General features: G+C 41.2%; 4 protein-coding genes across 5 annotated transcripts; 2 read left to right on the forward strand and 2 right to left on the reverse strand.

Annotated features, from left to right (window-relative positions):
* Positions 1-656: 656 nt before the first annotated feature.
* On the reverse strand, positions 657-3,517 carry LOC125289626 (transmembrane protein 252-like). The gene is made up of 2 exons (XM_048236581.1): positions 2,998-3,517; positions 657-1,479 (listed from the first exon to the last, which is right to left on the reverse strand). The coding sequence occupies exons 1-2, from the start codon at positions 3,069-3,071 to the stop codon at positions 1,218-1,220; spliced, it is 336 nt and encodes a 111-aa protein (XP_048092538.1). The 5' UTR covers positions 3,072-3,517; the 3' UTR covers positions 657-1,217.
* A 5,208-nt stretch (positions 3,518-8,725) lies between these two features.
* Positions 8,726-9,872, forward strand: smim15 (small integral membrane protein 15). Its single transcript, XM_048236535.1, has 2 exons — positions 8,726-8,841; positions 9,279-9,872. The coding sequence occupies exon 2, from the start codon at positions 9,333-9,335 to the stop codon at positions 9,555-9,557; it is 225 nt and encodes a 74-aa protein (XP_048092492.1). The 5' UTR covers positions 8,726-8,841; positions 9,279-9,332; the 3' UTR covers positions 9,558-9,872.
* Positions 9,873-10,682: 810 nt separating this feature from the next.
* Positions 10,683-13,284, reverse strand: ndufaf2 (NADH:ubiquinone oxidoreductase complex assembly factor 2). Its single transcript, XM_048236327.1, has 4 exons — positions 13,076-13,284; positions 12,485-12,574; positions 12,261-12,301; positions 10,683-11,025 (listed from the first exon to the last, which is right to left on the reverse strand). Exons 1-4 carry the CDS (start codon positions 13,188-13,190, stop codon positions 10,783-10,785), a joined length of 489 nt encoding a protein of 162 aa, XP_048092284.1. The 5' UTR covers positions 13,191-13,284; the 3' UTR covers positions 10,683-10,782.
* A 643-nt stretch (positions 13,285-13,927) lies between these two features.
* LOC125289763 (arfaptin-1-like) lies at positions 13,928-22,934 on the forward strand. Of its 2 annotated transcripts, XM_048236739.1 has the most exons (8): positions 13,928-14,112; positions 15,415-15,511; positions 18,080-18,170; positions 18,368-18,483; positions 19,478-19,699; positions 19,862-20,019; positions 20,488-20,662; positions 20,894-22,934. In XM_048236739.1, exons 2-8 carry the CDS (start codon positions 15,425-15,427, stop codon positions 21,050-21,052), a joined length of 1,008 nt encoding a protein of 335 aa, XP_048092696.1. In that variant the 5' UTR covers positions 13,928-14,112; positions 15,415-15,424; the 3' UTR covers positions 21,053-22,934. The 2 variants fall into 2 exon arrangements, with proteins under 2 accessions (XP_048092696.1, XP_048092697.1); XM_048236740.1 differs by lacking the exons at positions 13,928-14,112; positions 15,415-15,511; positions 18,080-18,170; positions 18,368-18,483 and adding an exon at positions 18,492-18,567.
* Positions 22,935-23,683: the final 749 nt, after the last annotated feature.

Here is a 23,683-nt window from a genome sequence, read left to right on the forward strand (position 1 = left end):
TTGATTGGGGGTCAAGATGATCTTGTTGTGGCGATATGGTACTTAGTATCATACCGTCTGTCTTGGACTGGAAGTCTTTGTACGTGTCCATGGATTTTATTGAGATATCGTGTCAAAGGATTGAATTGAGGTTAATGTTTAGCAGTGGCGGAATTTCAACACAGACACACAACACTTCCTATAACCACACTGCTGGTCATTCATAAGTAGAGGCGGTGTCTCAAAGCAATCATGTCGAGTCATAGCCATATATAGGAAATAGCTTTGCCGTTTATTGCTCAGGTTTTGTACAAACTCAAAAGCACATGACACTGAACAAAGACAAATTTCCATTGCAGTAACTAAATGATGCAACATTGCATTTTGCAGTTCACAAATCCAATAAGCAACAGTGTTGCATATTCATGTTATGGTTCATGGTTCAAGATTCATTTGGTCAGTTTTGTGCACATATCCTAAGAACAATCTGCCTTAATATCTGAAGTACAGTCACAGATGCTTTGGAAAGCATGGGCAGTTTCTCATGTGTAACATATCAGGGTGTAAAGGATTTTAGTGCAGCAAAACAACTTTCGTAGTCCTTTAAAATCAGTCTGAAGTAGTCCTGATTGCTCCTACATCACAGTCTCAGTGCAAAAAAAAAAATTAGACCCCCTCTGCAGACCTCCTTGTTACACAGCTGCTGGCACCCTGTAGCTGTCCATGCAATAGGCTACAATGCCTAACTGAGCATTGCTTTGCTTTTTACACAGAATGATGATACACACATAATGGACCTTGACCACGAAATGTTCACTGACCACTGAGCAGTCTCTTTAGGTTTCCGAGGCTGCTTCAGGGCTGGTGTTCCAGATCGCCACCAGTGTAAACAGTTATCTGAGAGTAAACAGTGAGCTCCGAGTGCTTCTGTGCTTGATCTCACTTCATCTCCTCGGTATACACCAGCTGCAGATGGGTCTGTCTCACATCCAAAACACCTGACCAATACACACAGTGGTGCGTTCCATGCTATTGTGTCACCATGTCACTGAGGCCCAAATGCAACGTCCCTGACACCGTGGCTGACCCGCGCTTTGTCCGTCTGAGAGACACAAGCTCCCTCCATTCACATCGCGTCCGTGTCGTATAGGGAGTTTGGCGCATCACATGCTGCTCACCAGCAGTGAACGTTGACCTCTGACCTCTGACTTCTGAGAGGTGTGTCGCGTGGCAAGATTTTATTGGTTCACTGCGCCGTCATCGTCGTCGTTGTGTCGGTGAGGCCTGGCCTCCCAGGGCGGCTCGTCTGGGATCTGAAGGTTCTGGCTCAAGGCCCGATGGTAGGAGGGGGGCAGTTCGTGACTGAAGTCCTCGTTGACCACCTCCAAGCAGGTGGGGGTGTACAGTGGGGGAGCTATGCTCAAATATACCCGGTCCATGGGGATGACCATGTGGGATCTGGACTGTGACTCCTCATACGAAGGAGGGTAAAAGCTTGGCCTGCAAAAAAGACATACATTTGCACCAAAGTTATGAGCAGAATGTATTATACCATGTTTATATATCAAAGCAGCTTTAGGTGTGCACATCACAAATACAGACAGATGACATGGCCAATATAGCAAATGTGCTCCAGTTTTATATTTTCTTTTAAATAAAATGATGCAAAGCATCTGCTCTGGAAAAGGCAGTGACTACATGGATGAGCCCAAATGCCTTCAGTCCAGTCATTTATGCAATTGTTATGAAAATAGTGTTCCAAGTATAAAGTATGGCACTTATTATATTACTTCAAAGACTACAACATTAGTCAAGTCAATTCATACACAGCATTTCATACACAGAGGTCATTCAATGTGCTTTACATAAACAAAACCAAACAATAATAACAAATAAAAGCATAGAAGGGCAATATAGTCAAAGAATAGTTAAAAGGTAAAGATCATAATAAAAAGAAAACATAAAACACAAGGTAAAATCATTTAAAAATAAAGAATAATTAGTAAGCAAAAACAAAGGCAAAAGTACTAAAAAAAAAGTAATAAAAGACAAGGTAGAATAATTATCAAGGCAGATTCAGAATTTGTAACTCGGCACAGTTAGCAGAAAGCATCTGAGAACAGTTTGGTCTTAAGTCTAGATTTAAAACTGGCTACAGTTGGGGCCTTTTGATGTCATCCGAAAGTTGGTTCCAATGCTGAGCCGCATAGCAGCTAAAAGCTGCTTCACCATGTTTACTTCTAACTGTAGGTTTTACTAGCAGGTTTTTCACCTGGGACCTGAGAGGACAAGAAGGTGTGTACTGCTGAAGCATGTCTGACAGGTATTTAGGTCCTGCTCCATTTATTGATTTATAAACAAGCAATCGTGCTTTAAAGTCAATTCTGTGACTTACTGGAAGCCAGTGCAAGGACTTAAAGCAACACCAAAGAACTTTTCCTTAGTCGCACACACTGTTTATCCAGCACCGGCTTTGCAAATAACAATGTCCACAGACAAGGTAGAATATGTTGCATGATTTTATGAAAGTACGATGTATTGCGACATCAGATGCAAGTCAAATTTGTAGTTTCTCATGTCTCATTCCATCGAACTACAGATCCGCTACCCGATCCGGCAAACTTACATAGTGCGGTTATAGCTGATAGAAGGCCGCGAAGTGAATGCAGAAAGTGCCGTTCACCCTGTTACGAGTTGATGAACCACTGAAACGATTTTGGAAACATTATTTTAAGGTACAAAAAACTCTTTGGTGTTGCTTTAAGATTTGGAGTAATGTGGTCAGTTCTTTTAGTTTTTGTTAGAATCCTTGTTAGAATCGAATGCATTTTCATCTCAGAAATGGTCTGATTGATCAGAAAATCATCTTTTGAATCATGTACAGTAAAAAATATTGCACATATGAAATACAGGAAAAGAGCATATTAATGTTGATTCACAAGAAAGACAACTGGAATCAAGAAGTACCAATAAAATAAACCGCAACTAGTCCAGCAACAACCCACAGAGCGTCCTCACCTGTCCACTGTGTAGACATACACCTGGCTGCTTGGTCTGCTGCTTCCTCCCCGCCTGTACAGGTTGGTCCTCATGCCGTAGATGATGGACCAGGAGGCGCCTATCAGAAGCAGCAGGAATCCGCACACTACCAGTATGTACGCAAAGATGGCCTTCACCGAGGTATCGCTGCCGGGGTCCAGAGATTTCACGTAAGCCCCCAGGCAGATGAAACTGAAGCCGAAGAAGAGGAGGACCAGACGGAGCGCTGTCCCCAAGCTTTGCTTTTGTCCATCATGGTGGTGTCGGCAAAATGTAGTGGACACTGTGGAATTCAGTTGACTGGACTCAGTGGATGAGCTGCGGTTGGTCTGGTGGTAGATTGAAGATGACTAGTAGACTGAAGATGTTTGGAAAAATGCAATATGTATTGATACATATGATTCCTCAATAAAAAGATTTGGACAGTCTGGCGGTAGACTGTGGTCTGTGCGGTAAAGCGATTCTTCCTTGCCTATAATGGTGATGTCGGTATGCCAGGCTTGTGAAGTCACATCAGTTTTATGCCATTTCAAGTGGGTTGTAACCATAAGAGTCTAAGCATGGTGTTGTTCATTAACAAGTTCCCACCTTGATGGGTCAGTGGTGCTATCAGTGAACTGTGGGCAGTAAATGTAGTAACGACAGTTCATTTTGCCAGGCAGTCTGGAAGTTATTTATGATAAGCGAGAAAACAAAATTGCAGGCCTGTCTGGAACATATCACCTATGCCACAGATCCTTTTCACAAGGCATGCTAGTGAATCTGTTTGAATTTATATTTTAATGGATTTCTTTTGTGTACTATGAGGAGAACATCATGTGGTTGTCATCGTAATACCACGGAAATTCTGCTTTGCTACCTTTAAAATAGCTTTGTATTTTTGTTAGTAGTATTATGTATTAAAACAAAACTGACATAAAGAGGAGGGGGTTAAAGCATCTGGTATCTGAAAAACTCCAACTTGCATAATGCCAGATTAAAGCATGTTTTAGGATAACCCTCAGAATAATCTGTGCTTTTTAAGATTTTGAATCATGTGCAGTATAGCCTACAAAAAAGCACATATAGCAAACATAGTAGGAAAGAATATTATATTGGTTACTCCAGTCTATTGCTATATTTCTTCTTCATAGAAGCCAGCTAACTGAAATCACTCCCTAAGCTTTAATAAACAATGAAGTCGTAACTGTTAACCATTCATAGGAATAAGGAAGTGGATGTTAGGCATGAAATAGTCACAGAGAATGAAAAGTTCAACTCAGCAAGTGTGATTGACAGTATCAACCATCCATGCACACAGAACACAATGTTCTTGTAATCATGCATTACAACACAATGCTCTTGCAATCATGCATTACAACACAATTTTCTTGTAATCATGCATTCTTGATTTAGGAAAGTAATGCCATTTCCTTTCATGTGTTCATCATGTCTATTTTTAGTTGGCAAGTCTTTCACATTATTGCCTTAGAATTAAATGTAAAATATGACAATGAGATTAGATGACATCTTCAAATTGAAATCTGCTCAGGGGGTATGCCTCTAATTAATATTATCCAACAATGGTCCATTACATATCACTATGTTTTTGAGCATTTAGGGCATGGATTCTAATTTGTGACGGCTGTGTAGTTTGTAGTTTTTTTTTACATCATTTGTCATATCATGATGTATAGATAGGCCTATCTATATATCATAGGCCTATGTACGTGTGTGTACGTATCTTTATCTTGATATGTACATTTTAAGATGGTTCCATCGAAGATTCACTTTCTGTCTTTCATCATATTGCATGTTTGTGTCTACTTACACAGAACATGTTGTCAAATCACATTTGCCATGCAGTGTACAGCTACGATCAAAACAAATCCATCTACCATTGATCTCTTCCGTTGAAAAGATGCTATGTCAAGCTTTATGGAAGTACTGTGGAACTTTAACTGTCTGATTGTAAACTGTAGACAATCTCTGTAAAATATGATGGACAAAGGTCACCATCCAAGGTTGACATTCTACTCTCCCTCCCATTGTTTCCTCATCCAAATTGTATGCAGGCAAAGCCAAGTAACCCATTTTAGATTTTTTTAAACTGTATCACATTTATCACAATGCTTAATTGTTTAGTGCTCCACACCGTGTGTAAATGTGATGGTTTGCAGTGAATGTTTCTCAACGATTGTTATGCGAAGTTATGAGGCAACATAACAGTGTCCTTGTTGGAAAAAATGTCTCAAGATGATAGACAAAACAGATAGATAAGGTAATGGTCTTCAGATGAAGATATGGATAGAGATGTTGATCAAGCCTGTTGTCTAAGGGAGTGGGGCAACAAAACAGTTTTACTGCTGGTGTCATGCCTAGCATATGACACGTCAATTTTAAAATGAACAGAGGTGGAAAAAGTACGAAAATATTGTACTCAAGTAAAAGTACCAATACTTTGATGAAATATTACTCAAGTACAAGTTAAAATACCGATCTGAAAATGTACTCAAGTAAAAGTAAAAAGTAGTTCATTTAAAATGTACTTTAAGTAAAAGTTACTTAGTTACTTTTTTTTTTTTGGGTGGGGGGGGGGGGGGTACCAGTGGGGGTACCAGAACAACCAGTTTTACCAGAGACTTTCTAATGAGGAGATACAGCACTCAACTGTTGTAAAACGTGGCAAAACGTTGACATGTGAATACATTGAGCCAATCATGTGGTGTGTTGTGAATACATTGAGCCAATCATGTGGTGTGCTGTGAAGACATCGTGCCAATCATCTGTTGTGATCTCGTCACTGGAGCAAGATTGGTGTCGTGAAACCTTACGCACACGCATTTCTGCAGAAATAGATGCCCGATAAGTGCCCAAAAAGCGTTGCAATATGGCCGCAGAGTGGAAATACTTGCCTAAAAGGACTTTGGTCCTAGCTCGAGTTGCTGCAGCCAGCAGCTAAGGCAGCCATGTTCATGCTCCCAGTGTGTAGCGCTCGAGCTCAACTCAACTCAAGCTAGGTAAAACCGATTGTTTCAGTTTTGTTCATACCGACAGTACTTTTTCGGTGGCGTTGAGAAATGTCAAAAATGTGAAAAATCACCGGAGTTCTCCTTTAAGTTTGAGCAGTAGTTGATTTTCAAAGTTAGTTGCACTCATCCTTGGTCACTTTGCAGTGAACAGTAATCCAGCACAACTGAAAAGCCCCTCACAGGCAGCTAAGACATGCAGGCCAATGTTGAGTTGCAGAGTTTTTTTATATTTGGAAACGAGCAGAAGGTTCAGCAGATTAAAGGGTGTTGAACTGGGGGGGGAAAGTGGGAAGTACTAGGACCCCAATGGAGGAGAGGGGCCCTTGAAAGGTGGATTACGGGGGCACAACATTTTCACCAGGCATTAGTAATAACTCAGGTAATCCACACATAAAAATCCAAACAACTCCATAAGTAGAGTCATGTGTAATGAAGTGGAATAACACAGGGGAAAAAGTCTTGAACACGCTAAGAAAAAAAGCACTAAGGCAAGGAAAGGGAAGGAACGAGCTGGAATCTGAAAGTAGTTAGAGAGTAGTTATCCTTTCTATCTGTGCAAATTAATATAAGCTTAGTTAGAAGCCTACATATTGATGGGCTATAAAAAGGTTTTTCATTACCAAGGTGTCACACAGGAAACATTTCATGATGGATAAAAGCAAAAAGCTCTCCCAAGACCTTTGCAACCTTATTGTTGCAAACATCAATGAAACTGGTTACAGATGCATTTCAAAACTTCAGAATCTTCCAGTAAGCAGCATGGGAGCCATTATCTGCAAGTGGAAGGAACATCACTGCATCATCAACCAGCCATGCACAGGATCTCCTCACAATATTTCTGACCAGGGAGTCAGAAGGATAGTCAATTCCAAGAGCCAAGGACCACTTGGAGAAAGCTCCAAAAAGAGGGACCCCTGGGCCAAAATCACACCTGATACTGCAACTAATACGTTTTCTCATACAGGAAATGTCTTGAAGCTGTCGTTACAAACAAAGGCTTTCCACAAAGTATTGAAGAAATTTCAGTAGGAACGTTCAATAGTTTTTTTCCTGTGTCATTCCACTTTATTACACATAACTCTTATGTTTGGATTTTTTATATGTGTGTTAATATAATGTGTGGTGAAAATTTCGAATAGACTCACTGGAAGTTTAGGCTAATTAGGCTACTGAAAAAACATTTAAGTGTTCAATACTTATTTCCACCATATATTTATTTTACCTGAATATTTTAACTTCCTTCCTTTAACTTCCTACTTTAAATGTCAAAATGAATGTCAGACGAAATTTAAAGTTTGACTGACTGTGATTTTGTATACAACATAGTGAAAACTGTCTAAGGTCACTCTCACTCTCCCTTGCTAAAGAGCTAAATGGTTTAGTCCGCCTGCACGATTCATTAGGTAGTCTACAGTATCTTTTGTTTATTTAGCTGAGCATCGCTAGTAGGCCTAGTGGACCGCTAATTGTTGTGCTGCTGGTGCAATGTCTTTCTCCAAGAAAGCCAAGTCAGGTTACCAAAAAAAAAGTCCAAAACAGGAAAAAGAGAGACATTAAAATGAGGGGAAACAACTGCTAATCAACTTCTTTCCAACGAAAGGTGAGCACAAACGCCAAAACACGAAATCCCATGGTGTTTGCTTGAATATCTCCGCAATCATTAGTGCTAAAACGAACTGAGACAACCCATTGAAATAGTGGAAAATACATAGCCTAGACATGTAATCTGATGCATCTCGTGATCCAGCTCCATCTCCATCACTTTCAGAAAGACTGCATGGCGCTAGCTTGATTCATGTCCTGTTGTAGGCTAGCCTACATGCTGATCATTATCACTAGGCTAGTGGTTTAGGGCACGATTTTTTTTCTCTCCCTTTCTGTTTCGTTAGTCTTAACTTTTTTTTTTTTACTCAAGTAACGGATGGGATTTTTGATGTAGCGAAGTACAATACTTCACTCAAAATGTAATCAAGTAAAATTTAAAATACCGATTTTATAAACTACTTAAAAAATACAAAATACACAGAAAAACTACTCAATACAGTAACGTGAGTAAATGTATTTCGTTACTTTCCACCTCTGAAAATGAACCAGTGCATGTGAAACAAACCAGACATACGGTAGTTCTACTTCTTGCAGGCTTTTTGACATAAAATGTATGTTTTGAAATCATACTGTTGTCATAAACACAATTGCACACACACAAAACAAACACACACACACACACACACACACACACACACACACACACACATAGAAATAGAGAAACAAACACACAGCCCTTTATGATCATCTATTTTTGCAATTAAGATTTGGGTAAGTATGCCTACAAAAACTGGCCAAAAACGAACAGTGTAGGTAGGCTACCACAGGTTCTCAAAGTGTGGGGTGGACTCCACTAGTGGGGAATAGAGACATGACAGGTGGGGCGTGATGAACTTTTTTCTCTATCTTTAATAATGCCTTCTTTTTTGACAACAAAATAGCCACACAAACATAAATCATAAACAAACCAACATATGAATTAAAATAACCAGCGGACCAAGATGGGAAATGTAACATGGAACCAAAGGGCAATATATATATATTGCTTGAAAATTCCCCACCTCCAAAGTTTGAGAACCGACTGGCCTAACACCAGCCTTTTAAAAATCTCGGCATGCGCAGGGCTACTCCACAACACTAGACGGCGACAATGCAACTTTTTTTCATATATTGACCTGTTATAGCAAGACAAAATATAAAGGGAAGTTAGTTATCAACCACTCTCTTCCGCGTATGGGTGACTGGAAAAGGATTTGCTTAACATCAGGTGATTTTCTTTATTACAGTGTGGTAGATGTACACAATTAAGGTTAAACCCGTGTAATGTATAGTTGATAATGTGCTAATCCCGCAATGTACTGCGATCGCGAATCTGTCGACAGTCACACTAGCTATCTAGCATAGTAAGTAACGTTAGCCTTGCTAGCCACCATAGCCTTGCCAACGTTGTCACCCACCCATTCAGAAAATGTTACCTCTAACGTTAGCTGTCGTCACGAAAATGCATGCTGAACATATTCACCCTCTAGATTAAGCAATGTCAACGGTCAATGTTGAAAACATGGACAATGCAGTTATGTTTGTGTTGTTTAGCGTTACTCTGTCTATGGTTATTTTGGTGTTGGCTCGTGTTAATTTATCCAAGTTTTTGTGTGACATAGCTTCTACTGTTACTAAGTTGTGTTTTATGTTATTTGTAAGCAGTGTCACATTACTACGCTTTTCCACTGGTCATTGGAGAATATCTCTGTGAAAACGATGATTGATCTCAAAGCCTGGGCGGAATATGTGGTCGAGTGGGCTGCCAAAGACCCGTACGGCTTCCTCACGACGGTCATCCTCGCCTTGACCCCCCTCTTCATAGCCAGCGCCTTGTTGTCGTGGAAGCTCGCCAAGATGATCGAGGTCAGGGACCGCGAGCAGAAAAAGAAGCAGAGGCGACAGGAGAACATTGCCAAAGCCAAGCGGGTCAAGAAGGATTGAGCGTGCCTTGCAAGGGATGAGATGCGGTGGAATCAGCCTACTGTCGCGCAGTGGCCCTCCCCGGGAGATGGAGGACCAAAATAAGGGTTACCTGGGAGGCCTTGCTGCCATAACGGTGCAGAGCATGACCGCTCATGCTTTGGGACTCCTCGGCAAGATTTTGAGAGAGAAAAGTCGTTCGACACGGCGGCACAGCCCTGCCTCCAGTTACTGTAAATGCAAATGCATTTTTTGGCATTCCATTTATTAAACAATTGCGGATTTGTTTTTTTTTTTTTTCATTACTAATAAATAATTTAAAAGTGGTTTTTAAAACTGTGTGATGGCATTTGTTTCATGGTTGTTTCCCACGATTTCCCACCTAGAACATAATACTTTTTAATAACTTAGTAATACTGAACACACAGGTATAAAAGTGAGAAAAAAGCTACGGTAGTAACACAAATAAAGAAAAGTATCTGCACTGGTTTCACAAGGGAACATGGAAGCTGGTATTGTTTTTCAGGTAACGATAATGGAAAGGATAATGACATTTTTACAATTTACACCTTAATGTATCAAATACGATGGCATTCTTTCAGGCCACAGAAGAGTCAAATTACTTTCAGCTAATATTATACAGACAGAGACAGGAGCTACATTTCCTTTCATTTTATTTGACAAAACCAATCCAGCAAATCATAACCTAAACATTGAATGTTTGAATACACCATGCAATATTTCAATGAAGGTGAAGAATTTGTTTTGAATGTAAGGGAGAAACATTGGGCAAAAAAAAAGGAAAAAAAAAAATCAAAATATTCATCCAGTATCACTGAGAATATTTGTTATATTAGTAGAATGTTCATAACATTCCATTCACCCCTCACTCTCTGCTGTCTGTCCCACTGTCCAGAACATACACTGGGACATGAAACCACAGCTGCAGCTTTACAAAATGCCTTTCCCTTAAAACAGCATCAGAACATGTGTTGGAGCAAGTACTAATCCCGTCCACATCAGGATCCGCACCTCAAAAGAACAGCATCTGGATTGGCTCCTCAAATACTGTCACCGTCCCACCTCTGCCTGTTAAGAGAGACCTCTACAGTAGCCGACCCATCCTGGTTGCACCTCATCATAGGTAAGGAGGTAAAGTTCCATTCAGGGCTAACGCAACTAGCGTCCGTAAGGCTTCACAATTCCATTTGAGTCGGGGCCAAAGGTGGGCATGCCTCAGTCTCGTTTATTTTTTGGATCCTGGGACCCAGGACCCCGGCTGGAAGGAACCGCCTGTGCTCACCGGATCTTCAGTGGCCTCTGGTTTGCCAAACGGGGTGGCAGCGGCATGGCCTTTGGCTAGAGTCTGTGTGGGTCGAGCTACAAGTCCCTCCTCGTACTCCTGGGCCTGCAGAGCCAGGTCCCTCTCCTCTGCCTCCCGTGCCTTCACTTTGATGTTCACCCTGTAGTTCTCATTCTTCTGAAGCTCCTGTGTATATCCACAAACAGAGGAAAGGTATGTAGCATGTACATTTTTTTCACCACTCTAACAAATAATTGTAAACAAAGTATATTCACACTAATTTAAAATAATCTTTCACAATTCCTTTTAATTTCAAGTATTTTTTTCTCCAACTGAACTGATGACAGGGATTGTCCAACAGGCTGAATTCATTCTAATGGAGTCTCCAGAAATTAAAACATTTCAAGTCTGAATTCACTGTATGAACCATTGTCATAGCACACTAACGAGACACTACAGGTGAATAGGGTAAAATTTTAAAATAATAGACATCACCATGAAACTTCCTCAGTTGATTACTTACACAAGTATGAACAAAAAATTTATTTTTTTGAAGTTTTTGAAATTCGAATGTTTAATTATGCAAATTAGGCATTATCTCATTAAATATGCGCAAAATTGCATATATTTTCGGTACATAGATCTGAACATATGATAAAGCCAGGTACAAAATTATTTTTTCATTTTGTTTGCATACAAGATGAAAATAAAATTACAGAGGGATTTCAGGATATCTGCTTTCATTACCTAGGAAATCAGAATATACTGTCCATAGCCTTTAAAAAATCGATGTTTGCCATATATTTTTGATTAAAATGTCACATAAATCAGGCCAGGAATGATTTATCAACAAATCCCTCTGTAAATATCTTCAGAATACTGCTAAGTGTATAACTGGAAAGTTTGGTGTACATAGGTGCTACATAGGCTGAGATGTTTCTACTAGAAAATGAGAAAAACTCAATTTGAGAAAACAGCCTTGGAACACAGCCAAGAGATTCCGTTCTCAGCCTAGACTCGCCTTTGAACTTTCGCGATTGGTTGCGGTTACAAAGGAAGTGTCCTTATTTGATAGCACAACGTCATGCAGGAAAAACAGAGCTTTCCAACGGTACTACACATGTTATGTTTTGTATCACGGTCGCGGTAGAGCATGAAACGTTAGAAGACTAACGTTTGGTGAATTTAGGAGAAATATACAGGCGCGAGTAGACAAAATGTAATGAAATAAACACCTAAATGTGTAAACCGGGATTTGTTGTGGTAGTAGTGTGAAAGAATACATGCTAAGGTAGCAAATTAGCTTAAAATCTCGAAATTGACCAGTGCATGAAAAAAATATGTTTTCACCTGCCGTGTCTCGCCTTAAAGGAAAGTAATTCACCTAACCCTGAACAACATTACAGATAACAATGGTATACCTCAATACTGGGGGGCTGCTTTCTACGACCACGGATCCATGCTGGAGGGAGGGATAATTAGATGGGGAGAAAAGAAAGTGAAAATCTGTACAGGATAATTCATGCCATGCAAGGTGCATGAATTGCAACAAACAGCATGTACATGCACTCAATAGTGATCCCACTAGGACACAAGCAAAATACTGAATCCTGCCCCTATCCCTTATGAAGGAAGTTAACATTACCATCCCATTCTGAGGGTATGCTTCCCTCTATGTATTCAAATTCATTTGGGTTTAAGGCGATCACCATCCTCTTTGCCCGTATGACTCTTCCTGAAAATACAGAAGAACAGTATAAAAGTGTTATTGTGATCATATGAGGAGTCAGTCGACATAGCCTTCGTAAGCTGTTTTCTCTGCCACTGCGTTTATTCAGAGAAAACCCGTGAGGCCCCATTTACCCATACGTTACTCAGCAGTTCAGTGAAGGGCGACTTGCAGACAGATAAGCTCTCCAGGTATTAGCCGAGGCATTAGTTGGCAATCAGGTATCTGTGAGGTAGGCTAATGTTAAGTCTGTGAGATAGCCTACTTATAGTCTACATAAAGACGTATCACACTCTTTCCACTATGACCTTAATCTTATAGACTAACGTAAATGTTTCAGAATTCGAAGCAAATAGAGTCAGACATGTGTAATAATGCAAGTATACATGTTGTTCACCTTGGCTATTATAACGTTATGTGAAATTAAACTGTTGCAAACTTACAAATGAGTCCGTCAGTCAGCTAGTAGTTTGTGTTAGAGAACAGTGGTCTGGTTGTATAACTTACCTGTCCATGTCTTCTGTTCTGGTATCATATAATACTTATTCCCAAGATGATCTGTTCCCACGTGCTCTTTGATCACCCCAAACGTCCTTCTCAGTATATTAGCAAATCGACTCATTTTCACTTATCAATTCACTGTTAAGCCGTGACCTTCTGCAACCACACAGTACACACACCAGCAGCCGACGTCAGACTGACAACAACACATGAAAACCCAACTTCCGTATGAAGCCGGAAAGCTGTCAAAATAAAAGTAATTAACCATGATATGCGATAAGACCAATTGTTGATTTTACACAGGCTAGATGTGTTTTTCAGTATAACTATGAAATGAAAATAATAATGTTTTAAAAAATAATTGATAGTAGCTACGCAGAGTTAGAATATAGTCAGGGCTACTGAATAACATGCTTATTTCACTATTGTCTGATTCGTCAAAGTTCAAAACACTAACACTAAATCACTGTAGGCCTAAGAACTAATGTGAAAAGTGTGACAAAATAGTTTCAACCCTTGGGCTTTTCCAACCCTAGGAGTCATTTTATTGTTATATTTTATGCAATTGTATCTTGGTTTTAAGCTGAAACACGTGAACATGGGCATGCCCTGTTTTAATTTATGTAATATAAACCGCTGCATTGTGTTCACACACCCCTATCTTAAGCATTTTGCCCCTGTACATTCTTTGTTCAGTCACTATTCACATTGTCGTGGTGATAATTTAATTTATCATTTGCAGAAATGTGAAGAATTGCCATCTGAATGACTTTTGAATGTGCCTCAGTGCACACCCATCCACACAATGTTCTTATTCGTCACAATTCTGTATGGTCCAAACATTCTGTGCATGTTCCACTCTCTTCCGGTTTGAGAAGAAAGTTTGCCCTGTGTGGAGACTAGTTTTGACCTGAAGTTGAGAAGCTTTCAGGGCGTTATCTGCAGCGTAGGATTGTACAAACTTCCAATGAAAAGAGTTTACAAGACGTCTAATTCGTTGTTATTTCGACCAACGATTTCAAGAGGAGCTCTTTGAGCAAAAGGTAATGCCGAAGCAATCAGGGCGTTGTTTAGCTTAAACTTCATTCGTTATCATCGCTAATGTAACCTAGGGTAAATGTAATCATATACTAGGGCTAATACGTCTAGATGAAGTAGGTTAATTATTTTGGGACAGAAGTTCGTCGCTACAGTTCTAGACAAAAAAAAAATCCGAGTTTTAGTTGTCAGATAGGCTATGCGAAAACAAAACTCCGAAGAAAAGGCTGAAGGTCTTTTGACTTTACTTTTGTCATTTAAGAAATGGTCTGTTTCCGATCAGTCAGCGTTTGTATTTTGGGGTGTTTCACTACGATAATTTGGCATTGGTTCCAGAAAAACATGTCAAACAACGACTTACAAATATCAGATACGTGTCACCAACCAACTCTCAAGTGTTGTAGGATTGACCTAGCTGAATCGTGTGATTATATATGGCCACTTGAGGGCAGCAACAGGCCAGTGTCATCCGTGCATAAATGTTACTTCTGCCTTGGAAAAGGATTCACGACTTCTGTCATTTTAGCCCTAGTTCTGGCCATCCTTTGTCTCTGAGATCACTTTTTTAGCCTACTTTAGACAAGTCCCAACAGGAATCTGTACAAGTTCCAGATAAAAGATGTGCATGGATTGCATTTCTCCTCCCAAAAGATGTTATGTTTTACTGTATGTGAACTGTATAAATCAACCACCTTATCTGCCAGCCATAGTTTAGCTTCCTGCAGCTTGTCACAGCACCGCAGCGCTGACAGTCTAGAATGGCTCTAGATAGGCGCACAGGAACAGGCTGCCCCACCTTCTTTTCAAACAGGTGGATGTGGCACAGTTGTGTCAGTGTTCCATCAGCCCTTAAACCAACATTCTTCACTCGATTACCATGGATTTGTCCAGATGGGTAAACAGTGAGCAATCATTGTGTAGGCTATCATGACTATGCTGGACCTTAAATTCACACCTACAGTTGAGACTTTATGAAGTTGTGCTAACTATGCTGGCTTGTGTAATAAGTAAGATGTTGATATAGGTTGTCTGTACTGATTGCAAGGTGGATAGTGAACCGTCAGTGGTTCCAGTGTTACCAGCCAAGTAGAAGATGGACTCTGTTATTGTGTGCCTCAAACACATTGTGTGTGTTTTTATATGTGCACAGACATGTATGTCTGCCATTGTTATTGGCCTCATTTAGCCCTACTAGGCTACATTGTATGGTAAAATCATAACTGAGCAATTGTGCAAATAACCCCACCCCCACTCTCTCTCTCTCTCTCTCTCTCTCTCTCTCTCTCTCTCTCTCTCTCTCTTTGAAGGCCCAGTAGGATGGATGAAGCCCAATGGCCTATGCCTACTGACTCCTCCCCCTCCAGTAATGGTAGAGATGGAAGTCATCAAGATATGTTCCAAAGGGTGAGTCCACAGCTATTTCAAGGTGGAGAAAATAAAACTAAAACTTATATTGTCATGTTCTTTTACACTCTGCAAAGTCACCTCACTCTCGTTTATCTCACTTATGATGTCAATTCCTTATGTAACGAGTAAGTGCTCATGTAGCCAAACCCTAACGGGCATGCAGTCGCTGCCTTGTTGACTGATAAGAAGGTCATTGTGTACCTCTGCCAATGATTATTTCATTATCCAGAGAGAGCTGTGCAATGATGTCACTAACCCGTGAACTCCAAACACTGATCAGTGTAGATGTAGACTTCCTCCCTCGTCCTGCACCTCCTCCCTTGTCATGCGCCTCCTCAACTCTCAGCCCCTGTCACATCCTCGCTCTCCTGGTCCCTGTGCTATGCAGATAATGCACAGATGTGGAGACGTGTCAAAATTATGTCAGTGCTCTCTTTTGTTGTGCTTATTTTGTTACACTGTGTGGGTGAATGTGTGTGTGTGTTTTTACTTTTGTCATTTTATCAGGCAGTTCATTTTTGTGTCAGTCATTGTTTGACTACGGCTTGCTCAAAAGGAAGGTGCTGGAAGTTGGTTGTCTTCGCGTTTCTGCTGGGAAAGGATGAGAAGTCATTAGCACAGATACAATAGGGAGGGCGCTGTCATGGTTAAAGCTGTTGAACTCTGACCCTTTACACTGTACTGCCCTTCCCATGCCCTTCAGGTGTGTGTGTGTGTGTTTGTGAGAGAGAGAGAGAGAGAGAGAGAGAGAGAGAGAGAGAGAGAGAGAGAGAGAGAGAGAGAGAGAGAGAGAGAGAGAGAGATGTGAGTCCATGTGTTTGTGTGTGAGAGAGAGAGAGAGTGATGACGCGTTGGCGGGGTCAGGTTGGACGCACACAGGCCCTGGGAGGCGAGGAGGAGGCCCACTGTGCCAGCGGCGGGGGAAGTAATGAGATGTGTCAGAGAAGGCAGGGGCCTGATGGGACTTCAAAGTGGGACTTATTTCTCGGAACCGGACCTACGCAGGAGACGAGCGCCGGAACACAGGCAGACAGGACTGCACAAAAGGGAGGGAAGAAAAACAGAGGGAGAACTGAATGGGATGGAGGAGATAGTTTATGACTTGTTTACGACTGTTTTTATGGCACATATTCACAGGTCCAGCTTGGCTGTCATATGACAGACATATGTTGTCACACTGAAATGGTGGACGCTACTTTAAAAGGGGGTATGCAATGAGTCCTCCTCTCCCTAGTCTGTGGCCATTCGTTTTTGTGTGTATGGGACACCTGTGGTCATTTATTGAGTGTGTAATTATAGCTCAAATAGGAGGTTGCATGCTCAATGTGTCTCATGGGTAATTATTTTGTGCACAATTAATTGGTGGACAAGAATATAATTTATGGTGACAAACCTGCTGCTGTTTATGGAATGGACCCACTGGACAAAAACAGTACCACTAGTTAGTGGTATCTTGTATCCAATTATGTCTTTCTGTACTAGTCAAGATTTATGTTATACTGTAAAGAAGGGAACCTGTCTCACCTGTTTTGAGTTGTAGTCATCTAGCATACATTTAATAGAATATTAGACCAGACTGATATGGTGTTTTTCGTGAGAAGCCAATAGAAGATTGTTCATTATTATGTTTCAGTGTTGTATTCTGAGATAAATCTGGGTCTCTGATGTGATGTTGGTCGGCTCCTTTCACGACTTTCATCTTGCGGCGCTTATAGAACCTTCACCGGCATAGCATGAAATCCTCTATGACATCATAAACATGTGCGGGTAGAGGTGCGGCTCCTGTGACGCTGATGCCTGGTGGCAGTCCCTGTGGGATGGGATTACTGGGGACGAGAGCTGTTCCCGCGCTGACTGCCTTTGTGCGCGTTCGTGTTAAAGTAATTAAGTCATCCTCCATGACAGGGAGCCCCTTTCGTCTCCTCTCATCATTACGTTACGACGACCTCCCTGACATCCCCAGACATGGAGCCAGAATGGCTTACCACACACACACACACACACACACACACACACACACACACACACTCACTCTCTCTCTCTCTCTCTCTCTCTCTTTCTTTCTCTCTCTTGCTCTCTCTCTCTAATCTCTCTCTCTCTCTCTTTCTGTCTCCATGCATCACCCTTTCTGTTTCACACTCACACATACAGTACACATGAATTCATAGTCATATCATAGTCGAATCATATGCACGTATATATCCCATTAATAAAACCCTGGGGTCTTTCATCCATGCATATATTGATCAACATAGAGATGTTGTAGCTTGTCAGGTTGAGCTTGTTGTGTCAGATACTGATGTCTTCTGGAAGGCTATCTGGCAGTTGATAGACAGGGTCAGGGATTGTATGGAGAGGTGAGGACATTAAAGAGTCTTGAAATCTCTGGAGTCTCTTTCCCCTGTCTCTCCGTCTTGCTTGCCACCCTTCACTGTAGGTTATCCTGAATGTGATGTCATCATGCCAGTGTTTGTTTTTTTCTTTACACTGTGTGTGTGTGTGTGTGTGTGTGTGTGTGTGTTTATGTGTGTGTGTGTGTGTGTGTGTGTGTGTTTTTGTTCACAGGATCTAATGTGCAGGGACTCAAGCATTGCAGGCGTCACGCACAATCCAGATTCATTAACACTGACGGGTGCAACTCCAGAGCTATTTGAAGGTAACCCTGCTCTTCCCGACTCCACTTCACAGCACAAATACCACATATGTGTAGTGTGTATATATACTGTATATATGACTGAGTGTGTTCAGTTCACAAGTTCACTGTTAAAAAAGGAACAGTAGATTTGATGATTTTGCTGTGGGCACAATGATGGCACTCTCAGTTGTTAATTTTGGCTGCTGATGCCCGTCTAGGTTTGGCGGCGCCGCATCCCAACAGCGGTGGCCCGATCGTCATCAGCGACGGCTTGCGGAACCCCACCATCGAGAAACTGGAGCGGGTGCGCAAGTGGAGCGTCAACACTTACAAGGTGTGAACAACACAAAACAGGAAGAGTGCTGCAGATCCCTGGGCCCAGATGGAAGTGCATCGGTTTGCAGTGAAGAAAATTGAGGTTATTTGGCAAGGCTGAGAGCAAACTGTAGAAATGAGAATGTTGCTTAGTCATGCGTGGCATTTCCATTTGAAAATAAGTGGGTTTTGAATTACATATGAGAAATTGAGGACTAAATGAACCTGTGTGTTTATGAGTGTGTGGGAGTTTGTTTTGATAGGCTGAGAGGCTGAACCTGGCGTGTGTGTGAGAGAGAGCGAGATTTAAAGCTGTGTGAGTGTGGTTGTGTGTGTCTATGTGTGTGTCTGTTAGTGTGTGTGTGTAAGTGTGATGATGTGAGTGTCTGTGTGTGAGAGAGAGCGAGCTACATTAGCATAGAGCGTGTTAGCATGTGAATGTGATGATTGATGCTCACACCCCTGCAGTCTGCTCCAGCAGCCCCAGCATTGTGTCTCATTAATGGCACCGCTAATTATAGATGGGCTCATTATCGCTGCAGTCACACCATCTTTTACACTGTCCTCTCTCTCTCTCTCTCTCTCTCTCTCTTTCTGCCTCCAAGCGCCTCTTATTTTTTCTCTCTTTATCTCTCTTCCCCTTTTTGCCTTCCCCCCTCTCCCTTATATCGATTGGTCTCACTTACAATTCTCTTGTCTCTGCAGATTTCATAAATTGAATTAATTATTATAAAACCATATATTTCTATTTCTGCCTCTCTCTCTACTCTTCTGTTCTTCTCTTTACTATATGTTCTCTCTCTCTCTCTCTCTCTCTCTTGTGTCAGTGTTCTATCAGCCTGTAAACCAATATTCTTAGGTTACTATGGATCTGTCCACAAGGGTTAACAGTGAGCAATCAGTATGTAATCTACTGTGACTACTGTGTGAGATTATTATTTGTAATTGAGAAATTGTGCAAATTATACGCTTTCTCTCTCTCTCTTTCTCTCTCTCTCTCTCTCTCTCTCTAGTGTACCAGACAGATGATGGCAGAGCGTCTGGGTCGCGGTTCTCGCACGGTGGATCTGGATCTGGAAGCCCGCATTGAGAAGCTCAGAGACCTGCGCAGTCGTTACGAAAACGTCACTAAGCTGGCGCAGACCCTCGCCTCGCAGACTGGCCAGGTCACACAAACGCAAAGGCTTCTGGGAGATGTATTTGCAGACCTCAGCATCAAGACCCCCGAGCTACACGTGAGCCTCCATCAAATAGGACTAGAATCTTCATATAGGTTATTTAGGTCTCCCCAATGTCTCTTCTTGTTTTGATAAGACACTCACTGAGTATCTTGATTTGCTTAGTAATGGTTATTTTTATTTTCATTACTCTCAATTTTTATTATTATTTCTCCTCAGGAAGAATTTGGTTTCAATGCAGAGACTCAAAGATTCCTATCCAAAAATGGAGAGGAGTTGCTGAGATCCATGAACTCCTTCACTGCCGGCATGAACACTTTGGTCAACCAGACCATTGAGGACACCATGGTCACGGTCAAACAGTATGAGAATGCCAGGTAAAGCCCAAGCATGTTCACACTCCCTGAGCCCACAACAGACAATCCTTAAAATAAATCAAAGTATGCACAAACTATTCACACTTACACCTCTTACAGCTTATAGTAGATCAGAATTAGATTCAGAGTTGGATTTTATTGTCCAAGCATAGATAGATAGATACTTTTATTGCCACACAATGTTGGTGGTATTTTTGTTACAGAAGGATTTAGCTCAATCCAGTGAAGAAATAAGAATTATGATTTCATGATTTCTCACACACAAGGAATTTGGCTCTGGCCATTGATGTCAGTACAGAGGAAATATATACGCAACATGCAATTCAATAAAGACAATATAGAAATGAATGGTGGTTATGACACTTATTTTGTGTATTTTAGTATAATCCCAAAGACACACACACACACTCCCACACTTCTGTGATGTAGAGATAGGCTCTAACTCTGAGATGTGGACGTCCCCATTAGGATTGAGTATGACGCGTACCGCACAGACCTGGAGGAGCTGAACATGGGCCCACGGGATGCCATCACCATGCCCAAGATCGAGCAGGCCCAGGCCCTCTACCAGACGCACCGGCAGAAGTACGAGAAGACGAGAGACGACCTGTCCGTCAAACTCAAACTCCTGGAGGAGAACAGGGTGAGGGGGAAAAGCTTGGCCTGAGTTGGTCTGAACGTATTGTACTAGCCTTTCATGTATTTACACTAGCACTACCACACAGTGTCATTCAGTGAAAGAAATGTTTTAAAAGTAGTTTATTGCTTGAAAAAGGTCCTGATTTAGTTTTTTCCCCACCATCCCAAGTGTGTTTTCCCTCACGCCTCCATCTGTCGTGTGTGTGTGTGTGTGTGTGTGTGTGTGTGTGTGTAGGTGAAGGTCCTGCAGAAGCAGCTCATCCTGCTGCACAGTGCAGTGGCGGCGTACTACGCCGGTAACCAGCAGAAGCTGCACCAGATGCTGCAGCAGTTCCACCGCAGGCTTCGCACGCCCCCCGACACAGGCCTGCAGTCTTGGCTGGAGGAGTACTGAACACTACACCTCTTCTTGTTTTTCCTCCTTCCTGCCTTCACCCTCCTTTATCGTGTCCTCTCTATCCCTCTATCCCCCTTTACCCTATAATCATTTCCTCTATTGGTAGTGGACACACACATATGCACACATAGACATTCACCGACACACACAATTACACACATGCTCAAATACAAACCAATGTCCGCACATAGCCTTTTTTTGTTTTTTTATTGGAGAAAAGTCTTGGTGGGTAATGGGCTGATGGGTAGTGGAGGACAAGAGGACTTGTTAAGACCAAAGTGTTGTGGAAAGACCTGTGGAGAAGAAAAGTTTAGGGCTTAATTTTCTGTAACTTAATCTTCTTATCTAAATGGGAGTTATATTCTGTGTGGCATCATTTATAGTTGGATGGGCCAGTTACTTTACTGTTGTTATTGAGATTTTGTTAACCTGTCATACATTTCCATGGCAGCACACTGTAATGACATTATCGGTTATCACGTTTTCATATTTATTGTGTTTCTTTCCAAATTAGCCACAAAATACGATGTTTACAGTATACCATATGCCTTATGTAAGCAAATGACCAAAGAAGCTGCTTGACCCAAACTGAGTACAGACTAGAGCATGTACTGCAGTGTTGGGATCACACTGCGTATTAGATCATTTCAGATGTAACCTTTACGGCTTAGGTGTTTTGTAACAGTAGAAATAGGAAAGCTGACTGTTTCAGGTTATTCGGTGGTCACAAGACTTCTCTGGTTAAATCGAACCATTCATGTTATCCCTGTCACTCAAAACATTCCTTTGTATATTGTTAAGGTGATTTTTTGTGTTCGGAGTTTCCAGGCAGTTATTGTAAATTTGTACATTGTACGTACTATAGTTACTGAATGATATACTCATTAAAAAAATATATTAGTATAAATTTGGATATAGACAGTATGTAACGTCCAGAGGATGTGCCAAAGTATTTACCTGGCATGCCCTCTGATTTGTGCCTTACATGTCACAACAGTAATATGCAAAAGTACTGGTGCATGTGTGCAGGAGTCTACCTGTTACCTTATATTTTTGATGATGTTCATAGCAAGAAAACATGCATTCCGTGCATTCCAATAGTTGCCATTCTCTTTTTACCTCAAATAAGCACCAAACTATTATGGGATGTGCAATGAAAATACAAATGTTTACTTCTTGAATTCTATCCAAACAAGGTTATTGTAAAAAGGATCTTTACCTATTCTTTTTTTTTTGTCCATGTACAGATGCACGTAAATGAGTGTGTGTTAATGTAATGAGTATATGCAGTGTCTTCTGCATAATGCATTTCCATCTGTTACAATGTGGAACAATTAAAACCACCAAAGATGTGTTTGTTTTAAACATCCCAAATGTATAAAGCAACTTAGTTTAAGGATGGTGTTTAATCACATTACATAAAGAAAGCAGATTCCTTGTTTTCATTGTGTATAGATAGTGAAATGAGCTCACTGAATGGATCATTTTGTTATGGCATCACTGGAACATAACCTGCATTTCCTAATAGCTTACAGAAGCATATTATGTTTGTTTACTTGGCAACAGTTACAAGCAGAGGAAAATCGGGGCAACTATCTTCTATTTTTATGGTAATGTGTGACCATGCTCTATTATCTGAAATACCTTCAAGATGGTCTGGGAAATTGGGGCAAAGCTGTTCAATTCTCCAGTTCCTACAGGGAGGTAAAATGGGTTGCCATAGTTTTTCCATTGGTTCTGTGGGCACAGCTACATTGGTGACTGGGAGTCCATGGTATGGCAGTAATATCACGACTCATATGTGTCTAGGTGTTTGATGTGAGTATATAAAAAACATGATGCCTTAAAGTGGCTTGCAAATAAAGTCTCTCCATCACCACTGTGGTGTTCCAGATCATTCTTACATCTCTGTTTAAGTAGCTCTATATCTGTTGTTCACTTCCTCTCAGCCCTGGTACAGTATGTTGTGGTGCTGTAGCTATGGTCATTATAGCAAATATCACGACCCAGAGACCAGGTTTCAGTCGAGTCCCTGTGTCTGAGTCATGACTAAGCATCTTTTGCCATGGCAAGATAATATGAACACTGCGCTGGCTATTGTGCAAACACAGATATCAGCTTACCTCCCGCATTATGTATTGGAGCGACGACAATTTAATTTCTAGGTGCTTATTTGTTGTTGGGCAAATTTGAGCAAAGTGCTCTCGCCCTGAAAGTGCCCCCAATAATCAGAGTGAATTTGAATGTACTGTTCTTGCACAGAAGTGAAGTTATTTATTTATTTAATTTTTACAGACAACAATGTTGGTTGTCCTGTGTAACGTATTTTATGTAATGGCACAGAACAGAAATAATGTGGCCATTTTCATTCTGTTAAAATGCTCCAGAATAAAAGTATGAAACCTTTCTAGTGCCGTCTAGTACAGCACCGGCTTTGACCCTCTTATATCTTCTCCCCGTGACCTGTAGAGCGCCATAATAGCCCCAGAGATCTATGTTTTCTGTGGGGCGCCCTAAGGGGATCGGCACCATTGCCAGTTAGGGAGTTACAGGTCCTGTTATCTGGCGCACACACGCGCATAGAGTTGTGTTAATTGAACTTTGTTTATCTGGGTTTACCAATTAGCA

Source organism: Alosa alosa, chromosome 24, assembly GCF_017589495.1.
Source record: "Alosa alosa isolate M-15738 ecotype Scorff River chromosome 24, AALO_Geno_1.1, whole genome shotgun sequence".
Lineage (NCBI taxonomy): Eukaryota > Metazoa > Chordata > Actinopteri > Clupeiformes > Clupeidae > Alosa > Alosa alosa.